The 20234-nt window shown below is 42.5% G+C and overlaps 1 protein-coding gene across 2 annotated transcripts; it reads left to right on the top strand.

The window, feature by feature from the left end:
- Window positions 1-7975: 7975 nt before the first annotated feature.
- LOC311112758 (uncharacterized protein) lies at window positions 7976-16653 on the top strand. Of its 2 annotated transcripts, XM_084155893.1 has the most exons (3): window positions 7976-8250; window positions 13527-13814; window positions 14590-16653. In XM_084155893.1, the coding sequence occupies exons 1-3, from the start codon at window positions 8085-8087 to the stop codon at window positions 15315-15317; spliced, it is 1182 nt and encodes a 393-aa protein (XP_084012019.1). In that variant the 5' UTR covers window positions 7976-8084; the 3' UTR covers window positions 15318-16653. The 2 variants fall into 2 exon arrangements, with proteins under 2 accessions (XP_084012019.1, XP_084012020.1); XM_084155894.1 differs by lacking the exon at window positions 13527-13814.
- Window positions 16654-20234: the final 3581 nt, after the last annotated feature.

The raw sequence follows: 20234 nt of genomic DNA, 5'->3' as shown, positions 1-20234 counted from the left end.
AAATGGTCCCCAAATCTTTAGAAATCTGTTGGAGGAGTTAGTCCTGTAAAAGCTAATATTTTCCATGTTTATGGTGTTTGATCATTTCTGATAACCAGCTCTGAAATCAAGGGGAGGTGGGTGACTTCCATTGTGGGCAAGGATAATTTTTTTTGTCAGCCACCATTCAAAACGTCAAAGCGTGTTGTTCCTGATAAGATGACTTAAGAGCAGACCGAGCAACCAAAGAGAGCAAGTTCTGGGTCAGGTTCAATGGCCCTCTCATACACCATTCAATACCATTCAAAAAATGTTCACCCAGAAGTCATTTAGTAGGGGGCAGAGCCAAAACAGATGAGTCAATGAGCACTTTGAGGTTTTACACCTGTTAACCTGGAGGTAGATTCTATGTAGTTTACACCTGTTAACCTGGAGGTAGATTCTATGTAGTTTACACCTGTTAACCTGGAGGTAGATTCTATATAGTTTACACCTGTCAACCTGGAGGTATATTCTATGTAGTTTACACCTGTTAACCTGGAGGTAGATTCTATGTAGTTTACACCTGTTAACCTGGAGGTCGATTCTATATAGTTTACACCTGTCAACCTGGAGGTAGATTCTATGTAGTTTACACCTGTTAACCTGGAGGTCGATTCTATATAGTTTACACCTGTCAACCTGGAGATAGATTCTATGTAGTTTACACCTGTCAACCTGGAGGTAGATTCTATGTAGTTTACACCTGTTAACCTGGAGGTCGATTCTATATAGTTTACACCTGTCAACCTGGAGGTAGATTCTATGTAGTTTACACCTGTCAACCTGGAGGTAGATTCTATGTAGTTTACACCTGTTAACCTGGAGGTCGATTCTATGTAGTTTACACCTGTCAACCTGGAGGTAGATTCTATATAGTTTACACCTGTTAACCTGGAGGTAGATTCTATGTAGTTTACACCTGTTAACCTGGAGGTAGATTCTATGTAGTTTACACCTGTCAACCTGGAGGTAGATTCTATGTAGTTTACACCTGTTAACCTGGAGGTCGATTCTATGTAGTTTACACCTGTCAACCTGGAGGTAGATTCTATGTAGTTTACACCTGTTAACCTGGAGGTAGATTCTATGTAGTTTACACCTGTTCACCTGGAGGTAGATTATATGTAGTTTACACCTGTTAACCTGGAGATAGATTCTATGTAGTTTACACCTGTCAACCTGGAGGTAGATTCTATATAGTTTACACCTGTTAACCTGGAGGTAGATTCTATGTAGTTTACACCTGTTAACCTGGAGGTAGATTCTATGTAGTTTACACCTGTTAACCTGGAGGTAGATTCTATATAGTTTACACCTGTCAACCTGGAGGTCGATTCTATGTAGTTTACACCTGTTAACCTGGATGTAGATTCTATGTAGTTTACACCTGTTAACCTGGAGATAGATTCTATGTAGTTTACACCTGTCAACCTGGAGATAGATTCTATGTAGTTTACACCTGTTAACCTGGAGATAGATTCTATGTAGTTTACACCTGTTAACCTGGAGGTAGATTCTATGTAGTTTACACCTGTTAACCTGGAGGTAGATTCTATGTAGTTTACACCTGTTAACCTGGAGATAGATTCTATGTAGTTTACACCTGTCAACCTGGAGGTAGATTCTATGTAGTTTACACCTGTTAACCTGGAGGTAGATTCTATATAGTTTAGTTTTGGAGTAATGAAGTCTCTGCGTGACCTTGTATTGTATCAATTGATACCTGGTGGCATTGATGGAACAAGAGGGAATTCTAGACAGGGCTTCTCCCCGGATATCATCCAAGATCTCAATATTCAACTCTTCACCCCAGGTCTCCATGAGGTGACTAGTAGAGGCCTCTGTATAGTTGGAGAAAAAGGAGGCAAACTGGGAGACTAGGTCAGAGATGGAAGAGGAAGTGAGACACCCCACTCGCTGTTTTTTTCTGGTTCAATGAAAGTCAATGAACTAAGTAGACAAGGCCCAGCTGCTATTGCGTTGGTATCTATGGGAGACCCATCCGGTGTATATTTTTTTCAATGGTAAACTACTGTATCTTCATTTATCCACCATCTGTAAAAGGTCATAAAATGATACAAACTGGGAGACTAGGTGTTTTGAGTTGGGAGGACTCTGTAACATGTCATAAAATGATACAAACTGGGAGACTAGGTGTTTTGAGTTGGGAGGACTCTGTAACAGGTCATAAAATGATACAAACTGGGAGACTAGGTGTTTTGAGTTGGGAGGACTCTGTAACATGTCATAAAATGATACAAACTGGGAGACTAGGTGTTTTGAGTTGGGAGGACTCTGTAACAGGTCATAAAATGATACAAACTGGGAGACTAGGTGTTTTGAGTTGGGAGGACTCTGTAACAGGTCATAAAATGAATGTTGCACAGGGTTGGGTTTCAAAGTTTTGAATTTTCCCTTTGATATAGTGTCCGACTTGTAAAACATGGATTAAAAAATAATAATTATTAGACAGTTCAAATGTGTTCTTTAACTGGTTAAATTATGCAAATTGCTTGTCTATGTATGAGTCTTCAATTGTGTCCAGACCCTTCTCCCTCTATTCAACAAACACCTTATCAGACCAAGGTGGAACAAAATAATGATTAAAACATATTGGAGTGTATACAGAGGTGTTTTTGTTTTTTATGACTGTGTTTTTCTTTCTGCTTGCATCTTGTATTTTTATTTTGATGTGTGTATTTACTGTAATTCAGGGCTCATCTGTAAAAGAGACCTTGGTCTCAGTATGGCTCCCTGGTAAAAAATAACCTCGGGCCTCCCGAGTGGTGCAGCGGTCTAAGGCACTGCATCGCAGTGCGTGAGGTTTCACTACAGACCCGGGTTCGATCCCAGGCTGTGTCACAGCCGGCTGTGACCGGGAGACCCATGAGGTCGGCACACAATTGGCCCAGCGTCGTCCGGGTTAGGGGAGGGTTTTGCCAAGCCGGGCCGGGCGCCTGCAAGCTGACTTCGGTCGCCAGTTGTACGGTGTTTCCTCTGACACATTGGTGCTGCTGGCTATTGGGATAAGCGAGCAGCGTGTCAGGGTTCGTGTTTCGTAGGACGCATGGCTCTCGACCTTCACCTCTCCGAGTCCGTACGGGAGATGCAGTGATGGGACTGCAACTACCAATTGGCGACAAAAAGGGGTAAAAGTACAAAAATATACACTACCTTTCAAAAGAAATGTCCTTGTTTTCGAAAGAAAAGCAATTTTTTTGTCCATTAAAATAACATCAAATTGATCAGAAATACAGTGTGGACATTTTTTATGTTGTAAATGGTGGTCCTTTGGTGGTTGTACAGTGGGAGATTTGTACAGGGTAAAAGGGATCTTGAAGAAGGAAGGCTATCACTCCATTTTGCAACGCCATGCCATACCCTGTGGACGGCGCTTGATTGGAGCCAATTTCCTCCTACAACAGGACAATGACCCAAAGCACAGCTCCAAACTATGCAATAACTATTTAGGGAAGAAGCAGTCAGCTGGTATTCTGTCTATAATGGAGGGGCCAGCACAGTCACCGGATCTCAACCCTATTGAGCTGTTGTGGGAGCAGCTTGACCGTATGGTACGTAAGAAGTGCCCATCAAGCCAATCCAACTCGTGGGAGGTGCTTCAGGAAGCATGGGGTGAAATCTCTTCAGATTACCTCAACAAATTGACAATTAGAATGCCAAAGGTCTGCAAGGCTGTAATTGCTGCAAATGGAGGATTATTTGACGAAAGCAAAGTTTGAAGGACACAATTATTATTTCAATTAAAAATCATTATTTCTAACCTTGTCAATGACTACATTTCCTATTCAATTTGCTATATTTCCTATTCAAACTCATTTCATGTATGTTTTCGTGGAAAACAAGGACATTTCTAAGTGACCCCAAACTTTTGAACGGTAGTGTATGTATGTATTTGTCACCTCATAGACACGTTTAATAGTATAATAATATATATGCCATTTAGCAGACGATTCTATCCAAAGCGATTTATCATGAACGCTCCCCCCCTAAAGGCTTCTGGGACCTGGAGTTCCCACTGTGCTTTGATTGGACTGGACTGGCCAGTAGCAGCTTCATCGACTTGACCTTCACACCACCACGTGACGCGACCGCTTCAATTCTGCCCGAATGTAATGTCATCGTACATCTGTGGAGAACAAAAGTAACAACATTAGGAATCTGTAATCGCAACTGTCATTTAAATAGAAGACAATATTCCTTTGGTACTATAGCCAATCCATTTGTCCAGATAGAGCCTTTGCCCAATCCCCCTAGTACTGCAGTTAAAAAAATTTTTTTTAACCTTTATTTATACAAATATAAAATCTATTTTACAAGAGAGACCAGTGTAGCTGTTAGTATCTCACCTGTTCATCATCAGACAGACACTCCTCCTCATGAATTACAAGCGCGAAGCTCTACCAACTGAGCTACAAACGACCACTTGTTAATCTGGGTTAGAATTCTTAAAGAATATCTCAAAACAAAGTTATCGCCTGTCAGTTCGTTTGGGCACTCTGCATTGGTGAAAAGCATGGCTGGAAGACACTAAATTGTGATCCTGACTTCCATATTTAGCCACAGGGGGAAGTCATTGTCTAACACATCAGGGAAACAACAATTGCCACCAAAAGAGTTCAATAAATGATCCTCCTAGATCCCTATTACTTACTGTAACTGTTTCCCTGCATGTATCTATTCCATTATTACTGGTCTAGAACTTGTAGTAAAACCCCAGATTATGTAAAAGTATTGACACATTTCAAATACGCTTTCAAAGAAATCGCCTTGCATTTTTACAAGAGTTTTCCCCCCATCAATTCTGACCTAATGCTGCTCATTCGTGATATTATTTGATCTTGTATAGGGTAATGATATACATTCGACTCCTGATGAATAACGATTCTCCCAGATCATCCTATTCTGATGTTAACCACTGTCTGTCCACAATGTAATGATGGTGTTCCTTTGCTACTGGTCTGTAGCATGCCTTGCACAGTAGTAAACTCCCATCCAGCTGGTGGCGCTATTGTGCGTTTCTGGGTTCGTCACCATTCTAGAACCAAGGAGTTTTCTACAATTCTTTTGAGTAGAACACGGGATGGTCGATTGACTGGGGTTTTAAATTGACAGTGGCAAAGTCTTGCTGTATGTTCAGAAAGTTGCTGATAATATACAGTTGTTTCTGTATGGACCGCCTATGGGGAAGGTTTCTGAGTACTTTTTATTTTGTTCTATGGTTCAATGAGCGATAGACATGAAAAGATAATGTCATAAATGTTGAAACATGGTGTAAGAAGGTGGTGAATCTTATACGCTCGGTCTCTGGTTATGAATGGGGTGCTGACAGACAATCGTTGTTGGATATTTATAGAGCTCTGATCAGGACGATAATTGATTACGGGTGTATAGTTTATTGAACAGCGGTGAAAACTTGGCTTCAGAGGCAGGACAGAATCCAGTATATAGCTTTAAGGATATGTATTGGTGCATTTAAATCAACATCGGTATGTGCCTTACTAGTGGGTGCAGGTGAGATGCCTTTGGATATATAAATAGTCATTCGCTTATTGGGTTAGGTTGAAAGGCTGTGAGGTTGAGCATCCCACTGCTACTGTTCTAGATGACTGTTGGGAATATACTAGTAGACAAGGCAGTGGTTTTGGTTGGACAGTTGGAAAGCTTGCTGATGAGAGTGGTTTGAGAGAGTTGGAGGTTAGCCCTACTGTGGTGATAGTAGATGTTCCTCCGTGGTTACTCCCAGATCCTGTTGTTGATCTAACCTTGGTGGAGAAAATGAAAGATTGGTCAGAAGTCAGTGATATAGTGAAACTGGTTGACAATTACATTGGTAGAAGTTGATATGCATTTTTACCGCTTTTCACAGATGGATCCAAGGACCCAGATAGTGGACCCACAGGAGCATGCGTTTTGTTCCTGAATTTGAATATTCTTGCAGATATGTAGAAGACTAACAGATTAACTGTCAGTTGAACTGTTGGCGATAGTAGTTGCCCAGCAGTGTGTGGAGGACGTACAACCTCTCAGAATTATAGTATGCCAGTGGTGACGTGTAATTCAGGGCAGGTGGGCAGAGTATCTACCAATTGGATATCTCGGAAAAGGGGGTAACGCCATGGGCCAGAAAATTTTGAATACATTGGCCATGCTGTCAATCCAGCATGACTTCTGCCACGTTCAAAACAACTGGAAACTCGGAAACTGGGAAATTTCAGACTTCAGTGGGTTCAAGACAACTGGGAACTCTGAGAAAATTAGCTCAGACTGGGAAAATACAAATAATAATTTTGAACTGTCATCCAACTTGGATTCCAAGTTGGGATTTCGGGCCTCTTTCTAGAGCCCACAAGATGGACTGCCGGGCCACCTTCCTGTTCAAGTGAGCACAACAAGGTGGATCCAAAAATGTATTGTATACTGCTGCATAAATGATGTAATATGCCAGGGAGATATGTATACTGTAGCTAAGAAAGTAATACTAAATGTATGTTGTGTAGTAAGCTGTTAGTAGCCCATGTGCCTCACCCTAATCATTTGGTCCCTTTCCCACTCATAACTTAGCCTACTGTTCTGATTTTGTGGTGCACATGTAGCCTGTAGCCTGTTTTAGAGAAATGTAATCATCAAATATTGTAATAGCTTTCATTGTCTGCTTTTATGCCCCATTTATTTATCCTACGGTTCTGATTTGGTGTACAGGGAGAATACTGTAAGAACGGCCCATGTTCTGAATTCTGTTGTTGTACATTTCAAAAGTGCTGAACAAATAGTTATATTGACTACGTCCGTCCTAGATCGCTCATGAATGTCTTAATCGAAATTACGGATTGCCTCTTATCCGCTCGTCGTCCCCTTATGCCATAGTTTGTACATCTCAATTGTCAGTAGAAACCACATTTGTTTAAGCAAGTCAGCCAAATCAGCTATGTTTTTTAAAAAGGCAGTAAATGAGGCTGAATGAACTGTTTCGCTGCCAGACAAGGCCCCCGCTGATAGCCAGGTGTAGCAGTGGTAAGGATTCACTCCATGGTGCTGAAAAGAAAGCTCTGCTGTTGGGACAGCTTTATGGAGGCCCTAACAGTTTGTGGGCACCATTTGTCACCGTTATAGTGCTATTAATGTATTGTTTAGTGTTGTGTTGTGTTGTGTTGTGTAGTGGCTTTGCTGGCATGCATCAAAAAAAAAAAAAAATTGTTTGCCCCACCAAGATTTACATGATAAAATCGCCACTGAATGCTCAGATTCCCTGTCTGTATTGAATAGTTTATTATCTGGCAAATCTAATAGGAGTAACCTACTATTATTGGAGGTATTAATGTTATTATGGAGAATTGAGAGACTGGGTGTAGTAGTGAGATTCTGCTGGGTCCCAGCACATTCAGTGTGGAAGGGAATGAAATTGTAGACCAGATAGCCAAAATAGCTTTAAAACGAGATATAATGTATATTAATGTTCCACTGGGTGGCAGAAGACATGGGACTGAGCCCAAGGGCCGGCATTTATATGCCTTCCAAAGAAAGGTTGGCGGACCAAGATTCAAAGGTCAGATTAGGAAGGTGTTTGCTAGATTGCGCCCAGGACATTAAACTCGTCATTACATCTGGTTGACAGTGTCTGGAGGGTACGGTCGATGAAACGGTGGAGCATGTGTTGTTATATTGTTGTAAGTATGTTGAAGAGTGGGAAAGATTGAAGTGTAGGGTCATTGAGGTTGGACGGGGTTGGAAGGGATTTGGGGGATGGGGGAGGGTCTATTAGAAGTTAGTAGGGCTCTTCTTTATTTTCTCAGAAGTACTGAGTTAGGAAGGAGGAGTTAGAAATGTGGAGCTAATGTTGTAAACCGTGATTGACCTCACACTCCAGCACAGTAGGTGGCGGCGTGCACCTTTAACGTTTGTTTGTTGACCAACATTATATCATAGAAGAAGAAGAGTAAAACACGGAAGTAGAATTGGAAACGAGTTTGTTTTAATTTTTTGTGGAGTAAAGAAAGCATACTGACTGAACTAAATAGGTTACCAAACTCCCAGTCGTCTGAAATATGTCTAAACTACAGTTGTTTCATGTGTTTTTAAATGAGCGTTTAACGGAGGCTGCTGTGGAGATTTTCTGGGCAGTTGAGAAAACTTTTGTGGAGTACCAGGAAGAGAATGGTCGGCTACGGAGACTGCTGCGGATCACACCGGAGATAAAACTGTGTAGAATAGGTTCGTATGAAGTTTTACTTATAGCTAACTATAGTTGTACTAAATTAATAAACTGTTTAGGTGATCACCGTTTAAAGTGTACTTTTACAGTTGTCTTTGTCACGAAAAGCTGATTGAAATAGTGTAATGTACAGTTATGTGCACTCAGTTACGTCTAAAGCTAGCTCTCGAAAACTCTAGTTGAGAATTAAATGTACGACGCTTTGAATGGACCCAAACTACAACCGCGTCAGCGCTCAAACTCTAGAATGCGGCATTCTGACTTCTCCCTACTATTTTCTGCGGTTAGCTCCGCCCACGACTGGCTCATGGGAACTACAATCCCGACGCAGGGTTTTTACGTCACTAATCATCGCTTGCGACGCTGCTTTCGAAATATATGGCCCTTATCTTTCATCGGCGAGAAAGAATCCTTCAAAAAAAAAAAAAAAAAAGATACACTTAATGTAGCAGTTTTTGCACAGATCCATACACCTATGGGTTCCTCCATCCGACTAAACTAGACTTAACGTTACACTACGGCTCCCGAGTTATGCTTACGAGCATGCAAATTAGCACAGGTGGTCGCCTCTTGTCTTCCGTCTGTTTTGCCTGAACAAGCGCTGTAACATGGAGATATGGCCATGCGGGAACACTAACCCTAACCCAGTCCTTCTCAAATAGTGGGGCGCGCCCCCCTGGGGGGGCTCGGAGCGATGCCGGGGGGGGCGCGTGTGACCCCGGGGAACATGCTTTTTTTTGCCGCAGGGAGTAGTTTTTTTTTGCACCGAACAAAAGCACAGAGTAGGAGATATGAAGTGCAGATAACAAACCCTTAAGAGACACCATGGAAACATACCTAACAGGGATGAAAAGAAAGGCGGAGAGAGACAGAGATAATGAGACAAACGTAAGTCTCCCGAAAGCTAAGACGAGGAAATATGACGAAGCGTATGTCGCGCTTGGCTTCACTGTGACTACGTTGGGAGAAGAGGAAAGACCGGTATGTTTACTGTGTCTAAAAATGTTGGCAGCGGACAGCATGAAGCCAAATAAATTAAGGCGTCACTTAAAGACATTACACCCCAATCACGCTGATAAGCCGCTTGAGTTTTTTCAGCGAAAACGTGCCGAATATTGCCAACAATCTTCCCGCTTTGTGAATGCTACTTCAGGAAACCAGCGAGCACTGTTAGCATCATATAAGGTGGCGTACCAAATTGCTCAGTGCAACAAAAAAAACACTCCATAGCAGAGGAGCTGATACTGCCTGCAGCATTAGACATGGTCTCTGTCATGCTGGATGACGCAAGTGCTGCAAAAATAAAAACTATCCCTCTGTCCAATGACACTGTCGCCAGACGTATAAATGACATTGCTAACGATCTTAAAGAACTGCTGGTAGATAAACTCAAAGACAAACGTGCCTTTTGCCATTAATGCTGACTTCCTCATTTTGCTAAAAAAAAATCAGCACAAATGGTTTTATTCATTTTTGTTTTATAGGTCAGTGTTTCATATATTGGGCTCCTGAGTTCATGTTGCTGATCAATTTGAATTTATTATTATTTATTGATTATATTTAATTTTATTTTTCAGTATCAAATGGTCAACATTTTTTTACAGTTTAAATAAGGCAAATTTCAGGCAAATTGATGCACTTTAAGTCTTTTCTGTTACAGACTAAAAAACAATGTTAATAAAGTTATTCTTTGTTGTAAGTTGATCTATATTTCTTTATTTTATTTTCTTTAATGTTAATAAGGATACAATGTTATGCAGAGGTGTACTTAGAACAATTTCATAGACAAATGATACTATTTCCAGTTGCGGCGGAGAGTTGGGGGGCGCGAAATGTTTACTTCTTCCTAGGGGGGGCGCAACAGAAAATAATTGAGAAGCACTGCCCTAACCTAAAGCAGTTGTCGTGTATGAATGGGGTACCCTTTGATCATGAATCCCAGATCCATGACATTACGCACAAGATAAGTCACTTAAAAAGACTGCTGGCTGCAACTGTGTTAAAACCGCTTAAAACAGTCTACAGTAATTTGTTTAATCTGCGTTTGTGATATGAAAGTATAGGGATTCCTGTTTCTAGCCCATCTAGAGTGCGACGGTGTAACTGGGGAGGAAGTGTAGTTGGTCGGCCAAAGGCCATATGGATCTCTGCCAAACTGCCACAGTAAGGGTATCATTATTTTATTTATTTTGCGATTCTTTCTCGCTGATATATAAAAGATAAGTCCATATGTTTCCCAAAAACGTATCGCAAGTGAGGCGTATTTTGCTTTTAGAGCGTCAGGATTAAACGGAGCGTCCGGATTGTACATCACGAGGGAGCCAACTGTGATCATGTGCAGCAGTCATATGCAGACCAGCTGGCTGGAGTGTTTTACGGACATATTCAATCTCTACGTATCCCAGTCTGTTGTCCCCACTTGCTTCAAGATGTCCACCATTGTTCCTGTACCCAAGAAAGCAAAGGTAACTGAACTAAATGACTATCACCCCGTAGCACTCACTTCTGTCATCATGAAGTGCTTTGGGAGGCTAGTTAAGGATCATATCACCTCCACCTTACCCGACACCCTAGACCCACTACAATTTGCGTACCGCCCCAACAGATCCACGGATGACGCAATCGCCATCGCACTGCACACTGCCCTATCCCACCTGGACAAGAGAAATACCTATGTAAGAATGCTGTTCATCGACTACACCTCAGCCTTCAACACCATAGTGCCCTCCAAGCTCATCACTAAGCTCAGGGCCCTGGGTCTGAACCCCTCCCTGTGCAACTGGGTCCTGGACTTCCTGATGGGCCGCCCCCAGGTGGTGAAGGTAGGCAACAACACCTCTGCCACACTGATCCTCAACACGAGGGTGCCACAGGGGTGCATGCTCAGCCCCCTCCTGTACTCCCTGTTCAACCATGACTGCGTGACCACAAATGTCTTCAACTCAATCATTTTAAGTTTGCTGACGACACACAACAGTGGTTGGCCTGATTACCAACAATGGCGAGACAGCCTACAGGGAGAAGGTGAGGGCCCTGGTGCAGTGGTGCCATGAAAATAACCCCTCCCTCAACGTCAACAAAACGAAGGAGCTGATCGTAGACTATAGGAGACAGCAGAGAGAGCACGCCTCCATCCACATCGACGGGGCCGCATTGGACATGGTCAAAGCCTCAAGTTTCTAGGCGTGACATCACTGACGACCTGAAATGGTTCCTTCACACAGACAGTGTGGTGAAGAAGGCGCAACAGCACCTCTTCAACCTCAGGAGGCTAAAGGAATTTGGCTTGGCCCCTAAGACCCTCACAAACTTCTACAGATGCACCATTGAGAGCATCCTGTCAGGCTGTATCACCGCCTGGTATAGCAATTGCACCATCCGCAACCGCAGGGCTCTTCAGAGGGTGGTTCGGTCAGCCCAACGCATCTCCGGGGTCACACTGCCTGCCCTCCAGGACATCTACAGCACCCGGTGTCACAGGAAGGCCAAGAAAATCATCAAGGACCTCAGCCACCCGAGCCACGGCCTGTTCACCCCGCTACCATCTAGAAGGCGGACACCGTACAGGTGCATCAAAGCTGGGACCGAGGGACTGAAAAACAGCTTCTATCTCCAGGCCATCAGACTGTTGAATAGTCCCCGGCCTCCGTCCACTACCCGGCCCTGTCGCTGTTCTAGCTGGCGCTAGGCCTTATGGACATAGACATTGAACACTGATCACTTAAATAATGTTGACTGTTTATATGTACACTGACCAAAAATATAAATGCAACAATTTCAAAGATTTTACTGAGTTAGTTCATATAAGGAAATCAGTCAATTGAAATAAATTCATTAGACTCTAATCTATAGATTTCATATGACTGGGAATACAGATAAGCATCTGTTGGTCACAGATACCTTTTTTATATATTTTTTATTAGGGGCATGGATCAGAAAACCAGTCAGTATCTGGTGTGACCACCATTTGCCTCATGCGGCGCGGCACATCTCCTTCGCATAGAGTTGATCAGGCTGTTGATTGTGGCCTGTTGAATGTTGGACCACTCCTCTTCAATGGCTGTGCGAAGTTGCTGGATATTGGCGATAACTGGAACACGCTGTCGTACACGTCGATCCAGAGCATCCCAAACATGCTTAATGGGTGACATGTCTGGTGAGTATGCAGGCCATGGAAGAACTTGGACATTTCCAGATTCCGTGAATTGTGCACAGATCCTTGTGACATGGGGCTGTGCATTATCATGCTGAAACATGAGGTGATGGTGGCAGATGAATGACACGACAATGGGCCTCAGGATCTCATCACGGTATCGCTGTGCATTCAAATTGCCATCGATAAAATGCAATTGTGTTCGTTGTCCGTAGTTTATGCCTGCCCATACCATAACCCCACTGCCAACATGGGGGACTCTGTTCACAACGCTGACATCACCAAACCGCTCACCCACACTATGCCATCTGCACGGTACAGTTGAAACCGGAATTCATCCGTGAAGAGCACACTTCTCCAGCGTGCCAGTGGCCATCGAAGGTGAGCATTTGCCCAGTGAAGTCGATTACGATGCCGAACAGCAGTCAGGTCAAGACCCTGGTGAGGACGACGAGTACGCAGATGAGCTTCCCTGGGACGGTTTCTGACAGTTTGTGCAGAAATTCTTCAGTTGTGCAAACCCATAGATTCATCAGATGTCCGGGTGGCTGGTCTCAGACGATCCCACGGGTGAAGAAGCCAGATGTGGAGGTCCTGGGCTGGCTTGGTTACACGTGGTCTGCGGTTGTGACGCCGGTTGGACGTACTGCCATATTCTCTAAAATGACATTGGAGGCGTCTTATGGTAGAGAAATGAACATTAAATTATCTGGCAACAGCTCTGGTGGACATTCCTGCAGTCAGCAGGCCAACTGCACGCTTCCTCAAAACTTGAAACATCTGCGTCATTGTGTTGTGTGACAAAACTGCACATTTTAGAGTGGCCTTTTATTGTCCCCAGAACAAGGAGCACCTGTGTAATGATCACGCTGTTTAATCAGCTTCTTTGTATGCCACATCTGTCAGGTGGATGGATTATCTTGGCAAAGGAGAAATGCTCACTAACAGGGATGAAAACAAATTTGTGCACAGAATTTGAGAGAAATACGCTTTTTGTGCGTATGGAAAATGTATTGGATATTTTATTTCAGCTCATAAAACATGGGATCAACACTTTACATGTTGCGTTTTATATTTTTGTTCAGCATAGATAACATATCCTTCTCCTCTCCTTCCCTCCAGGCTCCCTGCAGCGCTCTCTCTCTGTCTCTGAAGAGGTTTCCTGTATGAAAAGTGAATGTGTTCAGAAGGACCCACGTCAAGAAGCCATACTAGCTGAATACCCAACTCTCAGTCCACTGAAAACGTCTAAACTACAGTCGTTGCATGTGTTTTTAAATGAGCGTTTAACGGCGGCTGCTGTGGAGATTTTCGGGGCAGTTGAGAAAACGGTAGCAGAGTACCAGGAGGAGAATGATCGGCTACGGAGACTGCTGCGGATCACACCGGAGATAAAACTATGTCGAATAGGTTTGTACAGTTCTACTCAATTAATAAACTGTTTACCATTTCAACAATTTGAAGATGTTTTTTCATTTTTTTACCGTGAATGGATAGAAGTAGCACTGACATGCCAATGCTTTCCCTTACTTGGACAACAGCGTCACACATTTTTCCATTGAATGTTGAATACATTATTATTTTACTTACCCTGCCAATTTTACGGAAAGTTGGTCCTTCTGTTGCCCTTCAGACTCCAGTGCTCCGTTGGAGTTATTAAACGTCCATTTTGATTAGCTGAGGACGATGATTTGGTCAAGTGTGAAACGCTCTTTCTAGGTTTTGGAAAACCTTGGAACACAATTTAATAATTTTCCTAAATAACTTTACAACCAAAAGATGCACTTACTGTGCTCCGTTTTAACACAGATTTCCAGAGCCGATATTTTGTTTATGTTCCCCCCCTTGTTTCCATTGGGTCAGGAAGTGTCATAGTTCAGGTAAACAGTCCACAGAAAGTGTGTCTTTTGCGATTGTTCAATTATTTTGTGATGATCTGAACGTAAAGTTCTAAGGTTTCATAAAACTGTTGTGCAAACAAGGATTATTCACGGTTATACAGAATGTTGGCAGGACTTTTGTGCACATTGGCAGTGGTGCCATGAATGAGAGCAAAAACCCAGGTATCTGCATGTTTAAGGGCTATATAGATCATAGAGATCTATGATTCATGTGTATGATTCAAGTGTTCTATTCAATTCTGTGCTATATAGATAACCTCTGCTCCTCCTCTCCTTCCCTCCAGATTCCATGCAGCTCTCTGTCTCTGAAGAGGAGGTTCCCCCTGAGCAGCAGCACTGTGAGCAGGAGTGGAGCCCCAGTCTGGGGCAGGAGGACCCAGAGCTCATACAGATGAAAGAGGAACTCAGGACCAGTCAGGAGGAAGAGCAGCTTCAAGGGCTCTTTGATACCAAAGACTTCAAATTCATTCCTTCAGGTGTGAAAAGTGAATGGGATCAGAAGGACCCACTTTGGTCCTTGACTCTTCCCCAAACTCAGACTGTGGAGAACAGAGAGAGTGACTCTAAACCAGTGGATCTCAAACCTTTTGGCACTGTGACCCACCTAAAGGGTCTTGACATTCCCTGTGACCCTCCAGATAATCAGAACAATGCCTCCAGCCACAGCTCAGCCATAAGCAGTGACCCAGTAGAACTTGACAGCAGCCCACCATTGGATCCCAGCCCACCATTGGATCCCAGCCCACCATTGGATCCCAACCCACCATTGGATCCCAACCCACCATTGGATCCCAGCCCACCATTGGATCCCAGCCCACCATTGGATCCCAGCCCACCATTGAAGAAACACTGTTCCAAACCCAGCACCACGTCTAGAAAAACTCACCGCTGCCATAACTGTGGTGATACGTTTGCTCTGATAGCTGATCTGCAGTGGCATGTGACTCTTGCCAAGAACAGACCCAGCGAATGCCGTTACAACTCCACCAAAACGTTACATCTCCACCTGTAAACTGAAGGCCCATGTCCGACTCTGCCACAGTGGGAAACCCTGCACCTGCCCTGTTTGTTGCAAGACCTTCAAATACAAATAAGTTCTGTCCAGGCACACAGGAGAGAAATCATTTAGCTTTGGTGACTGTGGGAAAAGCTTCAGCGTTAAGGGGAACCTTACCATGCATAAACAGACTCACACAGGGGGGGAAAAAAACATGTAGCTGTGGTGACTGTGGGAAAAGCTTCTATCAGAAGGGGAACCTAACGGCTCACAAAATGATTCACACAGGAGAGAAACAACATGGCTGCTCAGTCTGTGGTAAAAGATTCACTCAGAAGGCTCGTCTGCTGAAGCATATAGATAATATCCACAAGGAAAGGAAACGGGTTGAAAACGGATACAATAAAGAGAATTAGGACAACGAGATCTTATGTAAGAAGATGGGAATTAAAAGGCAGGATGTCGACCTCAGTCTTTAGGAAAGAAACTTGACCAGATAAACAGATATATTGGCACTTTTCTTAAATAATTCTCTATTTCTTCTAAAATAAGTTCAAATTGAAAGAAACTTTTGGTCTAAACACCTTAGTGGATTTTCAACATCCTAGTAGAACCAATTTAATATTTCTAAAATAAAGTTTACTATTTTTTTTGTTGACAAAAGGCATGTTTCACTATAACTAAGCCTACAACATTTTTTATTTATTTTTTACTCATTAAACAGTGAAACTCACAGGTCGTCCTTCATTAGAAACAGGAAGCCCTGATGGTTTGTCTTGTAATGTCTCTCAGGTGATGAACAAATGATCTGACTGTTATTGATACATTAAAACATGTATACTTTCTAGGAAATATCTCTTCCCATCTGTCCAAGAGTGTCTCTCATCCATTTTCAAGTAATACTGTTCATTAATTATATTAATATTTCAGGAAGTAATGATATACAGACGACTCCTGCCTGATAAGTGCATTTCGTATATAAGTGCAAACTGTGTTTTTAAGTGAACTACAGTATATATATTTTTTCAGTCCCAATTCAATAACATTCTTTGTAATATCTCCTGTAACAGCATTCTCTAGTTTAGTGCACGCTGTCAACTCACTTCAGTTCCAAGCCGTTGAAGTTGTCAGGAATTGCCCGTGTTACAATGTGTTGTTGTCTTTCGATTCAGTTCATGCAGGAAATGATCGCCCTAATATTACAACGGGTTTCGCTGCATTTGATTTATTTCTTAACATTATTACTGGTCTGGACCTTGTAGTAAAACTCGATCCACCTGGGGGCACTGTGACGTGTTTATAGGCTCGCCACTCGCTCATACAAACTGAAGAAGAATAAATTAATGCGGAAGCAATGTTGCTGTGTTCGTAGTTTTCTTGCATGTTGGGCTACTTCGAAAACGATGTCGCGGGTGAAAATGTATTGATCGTTGATTGCGGGTGGCGGCACCGCGGCCGCCATTTCATTTTCTTTTGTATTTTTTTTTATAAATACATGTATTTCACTGTGACCTGCTGACTATCAAGCAGGAAGCAGGCTGTTTGTGAGTGAGTGAGTGATTGAATGGTGGGGAGGGCCAGAGGGGTGTGTGTGCGTTGAGAGCACAGAGAGTCCGAGGCAGCTGAATCACAGAAACAGAGCAGCACACGTCGTGATAACTTTTTTTTACCATGGAGACACCCTTTTTCCATAAAATATTATTAACGCGCTAGAACTGATATAACGGCGACAAAGCATTGGAAAACGACTTAAGGCGCACTAGAGCGCTTTAGATAAATTCGCTCAGAGGTGGTTTAAAGTAAACTGCATTCTAATGCCGACGTTTCTTATGGAAACTACTTTTCTTATGGATAACCCTATCAAGCGAAGGGTTTTACTCATGCTCAGTTCTAGGGTAACTACTTTTCTTATGGATAACCCTATCAAGCGAAGGGTTTTACTCATGCTCAGTTCTAGGGTAACTACTTTTCTTATGGATAACCCTATCAAGCGAAGGGTTTTACTCATACTCAGTTCTAGGGTAACTACTTTTCTTATGGATAACAGTATCAAGCGAAGGGTTTTTACTCATGCTCAGTTCCAGGGTCTGGAGCGCTGCGTGAGTGGACATTTGAAATGGAAGTTATGGAACTCCCTCGCGTGCTTGTGTTATGGGAAAAAGTCCACAATGAAAATTACATTAAATGTGGAGAATGATTGGTTACATTTGCATCTGTTGGCCATCAAGTAGGCTATTAATTTATATGCCGTTGTAGGCTACTGTAGCCTACCATTTGATAAAATAAATATGTTGAAATGACGATATCACTGGAGTCATTGAAAATCAATTTGTGCCACTTGTGTAGCCTACCTGGAGCCGGCAAACGGATTTGATAAGTAGCCTATAACTCAGTTTGTCATTGTAGCCACGTTATTATTACAAAATGTGGAAAAACTCAAGAGGTCTGAATACTTTCTGAATATGTTTTCCTCATAATAACAAAGCGAAAACAGGTTTTTACAAATGTTCGCAAATTTAATAAAAAATAAAAAACAGAAATAACTTATTTACATAAGTGTTCAGACCCTTTGCTATGAGACTCAAAATTGAGCTCAGGTGCAGCCTGTTTCCATTGATCATCATTGAGATGTTTCTACAACTTGATTGGAGTCCACCTGTGGTAAATTCAATTGATTGAACATCGTTTGGAAAGGCACAAACCTGTCTATATTAGGTCCCATAGTTGACAGTGCATGTCAGAGCAAAAACCAAGCCATGAGGTTGAAGGAATTGTCCATAGAGCGCAGAGACAGGATTGTGTCAAGGCACAGATCTGGGGAAAGGTAAAAAATAAATAAAAAATCTGCATCATTGAAGGTCCCCAAGAACACAGTGGCCTCCATCATTCTTAAATGGAAGAAGTTTGGAACCACCTAGATTCTTCCTAGAGCTGGCTCTCTCTCTCTGTCTCTGAAGAGGAGGTTCCCCCTGAGCAGCAACACTGTGAGCAGGAGTGGAGCCCCAGTCTGGGGCAGGAGGACCCAGAGCTCATACAGATTAAAGAGGAACTCAGGACCAGTCAGGAGGAAGAGCAGATTCAAGGGCTCTTTGATACCAAAGACTTCAAATTCACTCATTCCTGTGTGAAAAGTGAATGGGATCAGGAGGACCCACTTTGGTCCTTGACTCTTCCCCAAACCCAGACAGTGGAGAACAGAGAGAGTGACTCTAAACCAGTGGATCTCAAACCTTTTGGCACTGTGACCCACCTAAAGGGTCTGGACATTCCCTGCACCCTCCAGATAATCAGAACAATGCCTCCAGCCACCGCTCAGCCGTAAGCAGAGACCCAGTAAGACTTGACAGCAGTCTACTATTGGATCCCAGCCCACCATTGGATCCAAACACATCAATGGGGGAACAGTGTTCCAAACTCAGCACCATGTCTAAAACAACTTGCCGTGACTGTGGTGAAACGTTTGCTCTGAAAGCTGGCCTGCAGAGGCATGTGACTCTCACCAAGAAGAGACTCAGCGAATGCAGCTTCTGCAGAAAACGCTACAACTCCACCTGTAAACTGAGAGTCTATGTCCAACTGTCACGGTGGGAATCCCTGCACCTGCCATATTTGTGGCAAGACCTTCAAACACAAAGGAGATCTGTCCAGACACATGAGGATTCACACAGGAGAGAAACCTTTTAGCTGTGGTGGAAAAAGCTACAGTCTGAAGGGGTCCCTAAAGTGTCATAAACTGACTCACACAGGAGAGAAACCATTTCTCTGTGGTGACTGTGGGAAAAGCTTTAATCGTAAGAGCATCCTATCTCTACATAGACAGACTCACACAGGAGAGAAACCACATGGCTGCTCAGTCTGTGGTAGAACATTCATTCGTAAGGCTCATCTGCTGAAGCATGTGAATAACGTCCACAAAGAAAGGAAACAGGATGAAAACTGATAGAAGAAAGAAACTTAGGACAAAGATGTTCAGTCAGAAGATGGGAATAACAAGGCAGGATGTGGACAACACTCTTAGGAAAGGAGAGCAACTGGATAATTCATGCTTTGGGTTTCAGATAAAACGTTAGAACATTTTACAATGTGAATATAGTTTGATTTGAATGAGATAATGTTCAAACAGTTCAGTCTGTTGATATTTGTACATAAAAGTTTTGGAATGTCCCTCAGGGTGATGAGAGAATGGTCTGACTAATGTTATTGATACATTAAGACATATACTTTCCAGAAATGGTCTCCTTGCGAGAGTATTTCGGATTAATTTTGACCTAATGCTGCTCATTCCTGATATATTGTCGACTCCTCATAAGTGCACTCGGTAGAAGTGCAAACTCTTTTTTTAAAGTGCACTACAGTGTTTTTTTTGGGTCTGGGGGAGGGGGGATAAGTTGATTGGAATTGATTTGAGATGGTCAAACTATGGATCATTTAGCTATTTGATTTTGAATTTTAGGACCCCTTTAGGTATATAACAAAAATATTAACAGATTATATAAAATAAAATGTTTACATTATTTTACACATGAAATAACACATTCATAAATGGCAAAAAGGACAGTTAAAAATAAATAATAAGAAACAACGTTTTGAGGTGTCTGTTCTAAATGAGATGTAAGAAAACTCAAGAAAATTATATATACACTACCGTTCAAAAGTTTGGGGTCACTTAGAAATGTCCTTGTTTTAGAAAGAAAAGCAATTTTTTTGTCCATTTAAAATAACATCAAATGGATCAGAAATACAGTGTAGACATTGTTAATGTTGTAAATGGCTATTGTAGCTGGAAACGGCTGATTTTTAATGGAATATCTACAGTACATAGGCGTACAGAGGCCCATTATCAGCAACCATCAGTCCTGTGTTCCAATGGCACGCTGTGTTTGCTAATCTAAGTTTATCGTTTTAAAAGGCTAATTGATCATTAGAAAACCC

This window comes from Coregonus lavaretus, assembly GCF_964263955.1.
Source record: "Coregonus lavaretus genome assembly, chromosome: 39".
Classification (NCBI taxonomy): Eukaryota; Metazoa; Chordata; class Actinopteri; order Salmoniformes; family Salmonidae; genus Coregonus; species Coregonus lavaretus.
The sequence above is the reverse complement of the archived record's forward strand: the minus strand, read 5'-3'. Positions and strand labels throughout refer to the sequence as shown.

Bases quoted from the DNA above. Each gene is read 5' to 3' on its own strand.
- LOC311112758 (XM_084155893.1), top strand. From the start codon at position 8,085: ATGTCTAAACTACAGTTGTTTCATGTGTTTTTAAATGAGCGTTTAACG. The intron at 8,251-13,526 runs GTTCGTATGAAG...CCTTCCCTCCAG, and splicing joins GATAAAACTGTGTAGAATAG to GCTCCCTGCAGCGCTCTCTC. The intron at 13,815-14,589 runs GTTTGTACAGTT...CCTTCCCTCCAG, and splicing joins GATAAAACTATGTCGAATAG to ATTCCATGCAGCTCTCTGTC.